The 11,490-nt window shown below is 32.5% G+C and overlaps 1 protein-coding gene across 2 annotated transcripts in view; it reads right to left on the bottom strand.

Annotated features, from left to right (window-relative positions):
* The window catches only part of Hcf (Host cell factor), a 49,222-nt gene that overhangs the window by 794 nt on the left and 36,938 nt on the right, over positions 1–11,490 (bottom strand). For both annotated transcript variants that reach the window (XM_014427533.3, XM_024360219.2), the window contains exons 15-19: positions 9,249–9,524; positions 4,857–5,128; positions 3,205–3,468; positions 2,090–2,257; positions 1,846–2,014 (exon numbers count right to left, since the gene is read on the bottom strand). In XM_014427533.3, coding sequence (XP_014283019.1) covers positions 1,846–2,014; positions 2,090–2,257; positions 3,205–3,468; positions 4,857–5,128; positions 9,249–9,524 — 1,149 coding nt within the window. The remainder of the gene's footprint in view (positions 1–1,845; positions 2,015–2,089; positions 2,258–3,204; positions 3,469–4,856; positions 5,129–9,248; positions 9,525–11,490) is intronic.

Raw genomic sequence — 11,490 nt, 5'->3', positions numbered from 1 at the left:
AGGAATATTTAAAGGTTTAAAATCACAAAATTATTTACATGATAAAATTCAATTATTCTCAAACTTAAACAAATGAACTATACATGTTTTCTTTGTAAAATAGAAAATTCTCATTTTGTTTTGTTAATTTACATATTTTTTATGAGGTTCCTGAGATTTTTCTTTCTTGCTACTCTTCTTCTGTAAGCTTAAGTTTTTTTTTTTTTCAATGTTCGTATGAAGTCCTTCCAATCTTATTTTTACATGCTCCTTTACAAGTTGTTATGAAAGATTTTTAAGATAAGCCCTTCTCTTTATATTGTTGTTGATAATTACTTTTCAGATGATAAATGATTTGATCACAGTTATACTAATTGTAGAAAAAAAGACTAATTCTGAGGTTTGTTTTCCTCTGAAGAAATGATTTTGTCATGACACCAATTATTTTAGTTTTATGATTTACTAATAATAGTATTTTAGATTACTAAGAAACATAAAATTTTTGAAAATAAACATGTCAATGAAATAAAAAATTAGAAAAATAACATAAATGAGTCACTCATTTATGTTATTATGTAATGATCCTCTCATTACCCATCTTTCTCACTCCTCCTTCATTTAAGACAAACAGTTAATATGCATACATATTATATAATGTTATAAGCAGTTATAACTATTATAATGTTATAAGCAGTCGTAATTGTTGTAACAGTTAAAATGAAGTAGATACTAGATTACAAGAAAAATATCTAGTAGTTATGAGCAAGCATCAGATTATTAAGTATTTATCTACTAAGTGACCCTGATTAATGTGATTAGGCCCTGCTAGATATCTATTCAAAATAAAGAAAAAATTCTCTGTGCTCCATCTAATCACTTTTTTTGTTTCACACTGTAGTGCCATATTAGCAAAGGTGAGCATCAGGCCAGGACTCCTCTTGGTTTATTGCCATCTTCCAGACTTGGTAGAGATTTTTACCACTGCTCTTGCATAAACGGTTCACAGATTTCAGTCTTCTATCGTCAGAAGTATAGTTCTATGGTTTTCAGCGGGTCTTGGTCTAGGTGTTCCTTCATTCTGATGACATAACCAAACCACTTCAGCTGACAAGCTTTAAGGACCTCTCCCATTAAGAGGAGTCCTAGTCCTTCCTTTTTGATTCTCATTTTGTGCAGTCCCTTCTAGTTCTTCAAATAATCCTTCTGAGAAACCTTATTTTTGTAATTGTCACTCCACAAGTACACTGAATACTGAGTTACAGATGTGGAGTTTCACATTCCTAACAACTTCTTACTTCCCAATTACAGTATTGCTAACCTGGTAGTGTACAATGCTGGACCACCATGGGAAGTAATTTCTACTTCCTAAGAACATCTAATCAGTTCACCTTTTGCAGATTACAGCTATTTGGCCATGTGTGATATGAATAACAAGGAGCTTAGTCTATATTTGACTCCCTAGCTGAGTTAAAATACCTATACTCCTGTCCATTTAGCCAGAAAATTCTTATTGGGTTTTAGTATATAGACTTAATGGCTACAACCAGGTTTCTTCGAAGGTTCTTAGCTCTTAGCACCTCCCATAAGAAATTTTTTTTATTAATTATCCAACGTAAGTGATATAAGTAAATATGATCACATAATACTAATATTTTCAGCAACTTAAAATATTCTTAGACGAAACAAAAAGCAAATGTTCAAATCAAATACCATTAATATTAAAAATGTTAGAAAATTCAGTTGGCTACAGCAACATGGAAAATAAAATAATGCATTTGATTTCATAAGTTAAAATCTACTAATTAACAACATTAATTTCCTAGTTAACATACTATAGGTAATAAACAAAAGTATTTCTCATCTCACCTTGTAACCACCTCACTTGTGTGGCTGGTCCAAAACCTAGCTGGTTTCTAGCAGCTATTCTAAATATAATAGCAGGCTTTGTGGAGGTATCTATTCTAGCTTCTTCAAGTGCCGAATTTGGAATAATAGCCTGTGTCTTTGGTCCCAAATAGACACGAACAAACCCCAACTATGAACATATTTAAAAATTAATTATGATAGTCTCAATAAAAAGTAGTATTGATATCTTACAAAAATAACTTACTGATGACGGAGCTGTATTTCGGACTGCTAGGCAAACTGAGTAGGCAGTAATAGCTCCACCTTCACTTAAAGGAGGTGCCCAACTAATATGAGCTCCCTCAGGTGATTTGGATATTTTTATAGATGAAGGTGCTGCAGGTAAACCAGGAGTTCTGGCATTTGCTAAAGCCTATAACAGAAGAAAAATAAAGTCTAAGAACTAAAAGTGAAACATTTTTAATTAGCAATACTATCCAAAATTTCCAGTTTGGTTCATAATGACAAATGATTACATCTATTTTATAATATAGTAACTATAGTATAGTTATAGTAAACAATATCATTCAAACTTATAAAGATTAATTGACATAGCTGTGCTGGACATGATGCTCAGATGAACATGAATGATAATCCAAGACACATCCTAGAAGAAAACCACTGACAAAATAAAGGTAGATGGATAATAGATGGAAGTACTATATTACCAAAGATACAGAGCCTTACTTAAACTAAGGGACTGGAGAGTGGTGGTACAGGACCAGGACATCCTTCACACCGTTTTCCAATTTTAGCTACATTTTCAATTTTGCTTGATTTAACTAATTTTTTTTTTTTTAAACCAAAATCTTAAAGCGGTAAGGGAAGTTTGTGATCTACATGAAACATATCATGATAATATAAATGCTTTCTGGCATCAATTGATTACAAAAGTTCAACCTTCCAAACTTTAAGAATCAGAGTCATTTTACTCAGTCTCTTTTGAGAGTATATTGAATAAAAATGACAGTGGTACTTTCAGTAAGTTCATTTTAGCAAAAAAATTTCATAACATCCCAGGCATATTAAATAAATAATTTCAGCTCCATACAACTTTCTCTTTATGAGTTAGGTTTCTAACATACAGATGTATAGTATTTTGCAAGATTTAGTTATTTGAACTTGACCTTGAAACATATATATCCATTGAATGATTCAGATTCAACAATACTTTCCTTTACACTATATTTCACTAATGGGTAAAAGAAAGTAAAACGTATCATTTCAAAAATCCATAAGCCATTAATTATTAGTAAGAATTTTCGGAACCAGTAAACCTTAAAATAACGAGCAAATATTTATGGGTTATTCATTACATACCTCATTTTTATCACTGCAAGCAGGTTTTAGGTGTTTTATTTCAGGTTTAATTTCTGGATGAATAAGCTTGGATAATTCATCTTCATTGTTCAAAGTGTTTCTAGGAGAAGATGGAGGGGAATCTTTATCACAATCCATTTTTTCTTCATCTTTTGAAGGTAATTGGGGAAACATGTTTGTGGTTAAAGCTGCAGTGGCCAAAGTAGTAAGGCCATCAGCAGTAGCAAGAGTAGTCAATCCCTCAGTTGTTTCCCCAAGAATGTCCTGAAAACAAATTTAAATTATGCATAAAATAATTGTTATTACAAAATTAGAGAATCCTTCATGATTTTGTGGAACAGAAACAAAGTTATAGAGAAAATTAATAAAATATAATTCACTATTTATACTAGAGCTGCATGAATCAGACCATACAAATGTAATGGTATACCCCAGCCCAGATTTTAAATATCTAAATCATCCAGGTAATTTTGGATTAAATGATGAGTCATGAAATTCAGATATGAATCTTAACACTAAATACAGCTTTCAAAATTTTTGATTTGTTATTTAAATGCATTTGTTTCAAGTATTAATAAAAAAAGTTGAACCAATTCTGATATTTTAAAAAAATTAAAAACATTAATTATTACATAATGTTTCTTTAAAAAGTGTTCTTAATATAACTGATAAGGTAGGAAGGTAATTGAACCTTCTCCAAACAAGGGCTAATATATGCCTCGAACATACCAAGGTTGTACTCCCTTTTTCCCCTCCCACAATGCAATGGAGCTGATTACTTCCAATAAAACTTTCAGCAAGTCGATAATATGTGCACCAAATATCATCAAAATCGACAAAGTGGTTCTAAGGAGGGATTCAACTTTCTTCCCCTATACTTTAAAGGAGAGTTGGAGCATAGTTGGCTCTACCATACTTCCAGCTTTCCAATAAAAAACAGATGATAGAATTTTAATGTGGATCGGTGGGTCAATAGGTAGGGAATAATAAGAGGAACGAAGAAGAAATGTTTTGAGTCAAGGCAAGCAACTAGGTTTGCACACTAAAGTTATGGTTCATTTAAATAAAAAAAGAATACTTGCATTTTTTTTTAGCATCCAAACTTACTTCATTTTTTGTTTCTCACTTAATTGAAGCTAAACTATACAATGAAACGTTGAAAAACAAATAACAGTTTTCACTAAACTTTTAAACTTAATTTATATATTGATATTTAAAACTGTATTGGAAATATACATAAGTAAATTTCCTGTAGGTGATATAGTGATATGATACAGATATGTGGAGAATCTACCCATTCATAGAACTCAAATAACATTTCTAGAGAAGATCTCGTGGCCATCTTCTTTTCAAACACCTAGGATTATAAGATAAAGGAAAAGCCAGGTTAGAAACAAATGGGTTTGGTTGGTTAGGAAGTTTATCATGGAAGGATTGGTATCTGGTTCTGGCAAAATCCGCAACATGTTTCAAAATTATTTTTAAAATAAAGCTTGCTAAAGATAAGTAACCAATTTTAATTTAGGAATTAAAAAGTTAGCACAATTTCCATTCTATCTTTCATTAAACCCTATATCAACACTTTAGTTGAGGAAAAAATATGTTTTATCAAAATGTTGCTAATACTCAACTTGAATTCATCCACTTCTTACCTTATCCTTTTGCGAAGATGAGAAAGCATCATCTGATCTTGATGAACAATATGACACATCCGTTCTTGAGAAGATTGGATTTTCACTTTTAGTGCTATTAGGTTCCTCATTTTTATTGTAACCTGTATCTTCACTTTTAGTATACATACCACCATCACCTTCATCAGCAATTGAACTAGCATCCATTAGTAATGAATTGGCTAAAATATCAGCAGTATCTGGTGGGGGTGAACCAACCATATCAGGGAGCTGATCTGTAGTATGAGGAATACCTAAAAGGAAATCAAGTTTTTGGTATCATATATATCCAAAAACCATTTAAACAGGTTTTGAAATATAATCATCCCAATTTCAAAATTGAGGAAATTATAATATTTGAAATTTAAATATTGTTACAAGAAAGTTGCTTGATTTATTGCCATTGAAAAACTAGTTTAACTATCAATAGATAGTTTAAATCAATTAATAGTTTAAATATCACAAATTATTTTAATACATGCAACAAAAATTTGATACATTGAAATTTTAAAAGGTTTCTTTTTATCATTTTCCTGAGTATTTTTAAGTATGAGATAGGTTGATATAAAGTTTTATATACAGAACCAGTAGGAAACAACAGTTTAATTTATTCCACAAATATAGTTATAAAGAATATTCTATTGTTTGGATTAAATGTTTCCACTAATAGAAAACTTGTTAGTTTTACAGAAATGGGTCCAATTTTTCTCATTCCGATACTGTGCTACTAAGATAAGTATGTGAACCATATATATAGTATTTATTTTAATTAAGTGACCCAATTAGTACCAACCCTTGTCCTTGTGCTCTCATTTAATTTATTGTTTATTTCATATTTCAATATGATTTTGTAGTTGTAGTTGTTGCAATTTGACAAATTTTCATCTAAAATCTAACCAGTAAATTGGTTTCAGTCTGTCTCATAATTAAATGAAACAAGTGCATTCTAAGCAATGTGATTTTCAGCTATCTTTATACGTGAATTTTGGGATATAATAGTATTTTAGTTTTTATAATGTTCTGATTACGATTGTGGATTTAGTTTTCGTAATTAATTTAGTTTTTGTGATTGAAACTTAAGAGGGTCACCTGGCAAAACACTAAAAGTGTCTACTTTAGGACCTATAAATTTATCCTTCTTTCTGTTTAAGATTCTGGAGAAATTGGTGGCATTTTCCTTACAAGCAAGGTGTTACCAATCAATCCCCTTCATCCAAATTAACATGCATATCTCCATGGAAAATCTACTGAGACTGCCCTGCACACCTTGGTAGAGAGGTTCGAAAATGCCTTAACACATGAAGAGTCTGCCTTAGGACTTTTCAATGTAGAAGACTTTTGCATTTAACAAAACAAGACCTGAGGCAGTCTGTAAAGCCTTATTAGACATTTTTGCCCCTATGTGATAGTTGGGTCAGATTTGTTCTTAATAATAGAATAATTGTTGTTTCAGAAGACGGCACCAGACTATAGGCGCAGGTGCAGTGTCAGGATGCCCTCAGGGAGTTGCACCTCACCGTTGCAATGGTGCCAAGTTATGGACTTTATTATTAAGAATGCTTGAGGATGCTGGGATATTCGCTCAGGCATTTGCTGACGATGGAGTTTCTGGGTTTTTCTAAAATCTGTACTTTTCAAGTAGAATTCACAATCAGGTAATTCTCCCTCCTAACCTAAGTTTCATGCCTAAATAAGCAGGTGCTCAATCAAGCCTGAGGTCTTCAATTTCAAACTGTTATTAGTTGTTACTTAGTCACTTAGAAAAATTTAATCCTTGCAGGTATAGTTGGACCATGACTTTCTACCTAATCAACATTAAATTATGTATGGAAAGAGAAGGAAAAATCATATCTCTGATAGATAAACAAATGTTCAGGTTATTAAGTGGGATTAAGAGTATTACAAAATCCAACTAAGCCTTTTTTGTTTTTTAGTTTGTACATATATATCCAAATTTTTTTTTTAACTTCACAATTCATTCCCTTATTTTGTGTAACAACATAACAATTCCTTTCATTTGTTTATATTTTAATTTTATTAAATTGTGTATTTCTTGGAAAGTTAATTTTTATTATTTCATTTTCTTCATTATTTTTTTTGATGATGGAAGACAATATTAGGCAGTGCATGGAGAAGCTGCAGCAGGAGCCAGTGCTTGTGTTCCTGGACTTTAATCGGCAATTCAATATCACTATCAATATGAGACATGAGTGAGTACAAGCTGGGAGCGATGTTGTCTCAGAAGAGTGAAGGAGGAGATTGCCCAGTGGCATATGCCAGTAGGCGCCTGACAGAGAGGGAGACAAGATACAGCGTGCTGGAATGAGAGCTCATGGGAGTACTGATACTATAGTGGGAATACACATAGACCCTTTGTGTCTGGCAGAAGGTATAGGATACTGACCACAGGCCTCTGCAATGGGTGGAAAAGTTGAAGGAGTCTTTGGCTAGAATTATGCATTGGAAGGAGCTCTTCACACAATATAATATGGACATAGTATATAGACCTGGAAAAGAAAATGTGGTAGCCGATTGATTGTCTTGAGACAAATAGGGATGGATAGGAGGTTAATCCATTGCAAGCAGATGGTGGAAATCCTTCAGGAAGATGAACGGCAAAAATAGGTGACCATAGAGAGACCCTAAACGCATTAAAGGGAGAGTACTTTTGGTGGGGATGAAGAAGACAATCACAGAGGTTGTAGGAAATTGTGAAGTTTGTCTACTCATGAAACATGAGAGAAACTCACCAAAAGGGAGACACCTACTGCAAATGCACTGCTCAAAGAACTGCAGATCGATACTTTCACATAGAGAGAATATAAATGGACAACAATGATTGATATCTTCAATAAGGGGGTGATGGCACACCAGGTGCAGGACAAGTCGTCGGAAGCAGTGTTGACAGCTCACCAATTTTGGTTCCAATTCTACAAAGTTTCAGAGCACATCACATCAGACAGAGGCAGAGAATTCGACAATCCCAGATGTACGATATCCAATGATACAAAGGTCTATTCAGGGTGATAATTATTAGGGAACACAATATTGCCACTGCAGAAAGTATCAAAGAACCTAAAAAGAGGAGAACTGTCCATATTGAAGAGACAAAACTTCCAGCAATGACAATATAGTAACTGGAGTGTTCTTATATTGCCAGCCACCACCAGATTATATTACAGAAAATTTAGTTCTTTATTCTATTTTTTTTTTTTTCAATTTTTTGTGACTTGTAAATATTGTTTTTGTTTTTTTTCATTTTAGCTTATTTATGTTTTGTACTGGAAGATTGCTGATTGACCGTGTGTATCAATGAATGGAATATGGTCCAAGTGTGGTCAAATAAAACTCAAATAGTAATAACTATTTTAATTGAGCCAACGTTTCACCCCACGTTGCAGGGCTTCATCAGGGCTGTTTTGACGGAAGACAAAACATAATTGATGTTTTGTATGAAGTTATTTTTAGGTTTAAATTATATATATAGCATTTACTTTGGGGAGCTTGTTAGTTTTTACTATGATGATATGAGTATAGAATTTTATTGTAAATATTTTCTTTTATTGTTTTTTTATTCTATGTTATTATATTATACAGTATTAGTTTACGAGGATTGTTCATAAACTGGTGGGGGGGGGATTAAGGCCTGAGTCAGCAGTTACTTCGATGTCTGCTGAGTTGAGGTGATCAGCTGATTGAATGATGTATATAGAGAAGCACTGAGATGAAGGGAGAGGTGTTTCAGTTGCAACCGAGAGTACATTACTTGTCTCTTATTCCTTTTTTTTGAGTTTTCGAACCCAATAACACTTAACTGGTGCTGAAACCCAGGACCTTTGGATACCAGAACAATTTTTAGTCTGAAGAAAAAAATTTTTTTCATGGAATAGTGAGAGCAGCAGTTCTAAACGATGACATTTAGAACTTTAACAATCCACCTGCAGCTGCAGCCAACCAACCCCTAGCAGCAGGTAACCTAGAGATGGAGCCATTACCAGGAGTCTTTGACTGAGATAAATAAAGCAGTTTCAATTGCAACTAAGAGTGTCATTATTTGCCCCTTATTCTTTTTTTTTTGAGTTTTCGAATCTGATAACACTTAACTTTATATATATATATAATTACATTATGTGTGGTCTGTACATATGGGTGTACATTGTAAATACTTAGGAATTGATTCATTTTTTTTCTACTGTAGATAATGTTTCTACTAATTTATTTTTATTAATGTAGTCTTTCAGCTAGGTACATTTTCTATTTTATTGCTACATTTTTGTTATTCTCAAGAGGCCTAGTCCTATAATAACGTTTTTTTGTCTATTATGTTTAACCATCATAAAAGAACATTAGGGAACAAAACTTTGTTAAACTTACAGGGCGGGCCAGAATTGGCAACCATCTTGGGTTCTATTTCAGAATCGCATCTAACAGATTCCAAATCAGGCAAGTCTCTTGAATCCTCTTTTAACTGCTGTAATTCCTTTGCAAGATCCATTACATCAGATGTTTCAGTAACTTCCTTGTTTAAATAACTACCATTGTCTTCAGAGTCTTTTTTTCTAGAATTCAAATCAGTTGGAGAATCAATTAACCCTGCTTCAGCAGCCAAAGCTGTTAAAGCAGCATCAGAAGCAGGTCCAACAGTTGAACCTAAAAAAATATTACAAAATAAAAACTGTAATTTAGTTAAAAATTTAATACATATACATTCATTACAATGTTTAATAATTGTCTACAACAGGAAGACTAATTGGGTTTATTAAAAAATATCTAAAACAAAGGCTCAAGTTTTTGAAATAATAGTAAAAATTAATTAGTCAATGTTTCACTACTCAGGTATCAATAGGAATGAAAAATACAAGTGTAGACTAGAGATAGCATATCACTCACCAACAGTCAAAAAATAATGAAGAGAGCTAGTATTCTAAAACAGCTGAACAAAATACTTGTTGAATAAGTAAATGTTGAAACATATTTATGATAAGTTCTCATACTATCCTCTATTCTCACATTGAAAAGGGATTTTCCAATGGCCATAAGCAACCACATAAACCATTATTATTTTTGAACTTGAATTTTGCCACACCTAATCACCCTCCTCCCCCCCCCCTCCACTATGTTACACCAAGGGCAGATGAGGGCTTTTAGTATGTTCATCTCCCCACTTATGTACTCACAAATCCCTGAAGACAAATGCTTACCCTCCTTTATGTATTCTATAAGCCTTTTTGAACATCATTGATTGGGCAAGATTTAAGCATTGCAAAAGCCATAAATAGAACTATTCCATTGTCCAAGTGTCACTTTGGTGAGTGTAAGGTGGATCCCATTAAATATGTGACTGGGTTGTATGGCCAACAACAAATACCTTTAAATACAAAATAATGCCACAAAATTAATCATGTTATTGTGATGAAGACAGATCTGTTAAAGAATTGATGACCTTACAGTTTCTTGTGGCAAAATGTTTTCAGCCTAAAACACAATTTACCATATGATTACCTAATCTGATGACTGATATCATTGGCTCAAATAATTTGACCAGACATCTTGATTATGGCAGTTAAAAGAGCACTAGTGGAAGTTATCAAGACAGTATTACCTCCACATGGTATTTTACAAAAAGTAGTAGCTGAAAAGATAAGAAAATACCAAGATTTGAAAAAGGAAAAGAAGTAACATTAAGGTTAATTTACACGCAGATAATTAAAAGGTTACTAGTTACTGAAAAAGCCAGTATACTACTGACATGACATCAGCTGGCAACTTTAGCAGATACCTTTTACAAAAAATATTATAGTTAGACTGGGATGCCAGCTCCCCTCTACACCTTTAACTCCACTGGCACCAAAACCCTAGGTTAGTGGCTGGCTAGTTTAACTTGGAAGCATTTAAGGCATTATTTGGAATGCATTTTATAAAAATGGCAAGTCTTTGGAGTGAGGAATAACTTTAAAATTTGTCCAATTGTACTAGGATAATGTACAACTGTGATAACTGAAAAGTGAAGTGTACATCAATATAAGTAATCATAGAGAAAATTAATGTTCCAATCTTTTCAGTAAAGAATGTAAAAATTAAATTTTTACAGTGTACATACTACTTAAAAATTGAAAAATGCAAATGTAGGGACAGAGGAGCCTTCACTGCTGTGGTTCGATGGGTTACATTATGATAATGGTAAATTTAATGTAAAACATTTCAAGTAAAAATAAACATGCAATAATACAGTAAGTAAGCAAAATAATAATTTGTTGTAGGTATTTCATCACTTCTCTGTGATCTGTACATTGTTTCGGCCATTTGTGGAGAATAAACAAACATTGAGCATTCACATAAGCAAAGCAAAAATTAGTTAGAATTCTAGATGCCATCTGCCATTGACCTTACAGTCAAATTCTGGCTGGCACACCAACAACTATAAACGCATAAATCAGCCTTTTAAACCATCATAGTAGTAATCGTTTGATTCAAATATTAAATAAAAAAGTTAGTAATATTAAATAAACTAAGCATAATCCTTAACTTCTTGAGTTCGGGTAGATAAATATTCCCTAATTAGCTGAAACAATTCTAAATACACTAATAATAAATAAATATACCAAAAATGAAAATA

Source organism: Halyomorpha halys, unplaced genomic scaffold, assembly GCF_000696795.3.
Source record: "Halyomorpha halys isolate HHAL.00 unplaced genomic scaffold, Hhal_1.1 Scaffold654.1, whole genome shotgun sequence".
Taxonomy (NCBI): Eukaryota; Metazoa; Arthropoda; class Insecta; order Hemiptera; family Pentatomidae; genus Halyomorpha; species Halyomorpha halys.
Note: the sequence above shows the minus strand (reverse complement) of the source record. Positions and strands in the feature narration are given on the sequence as shown.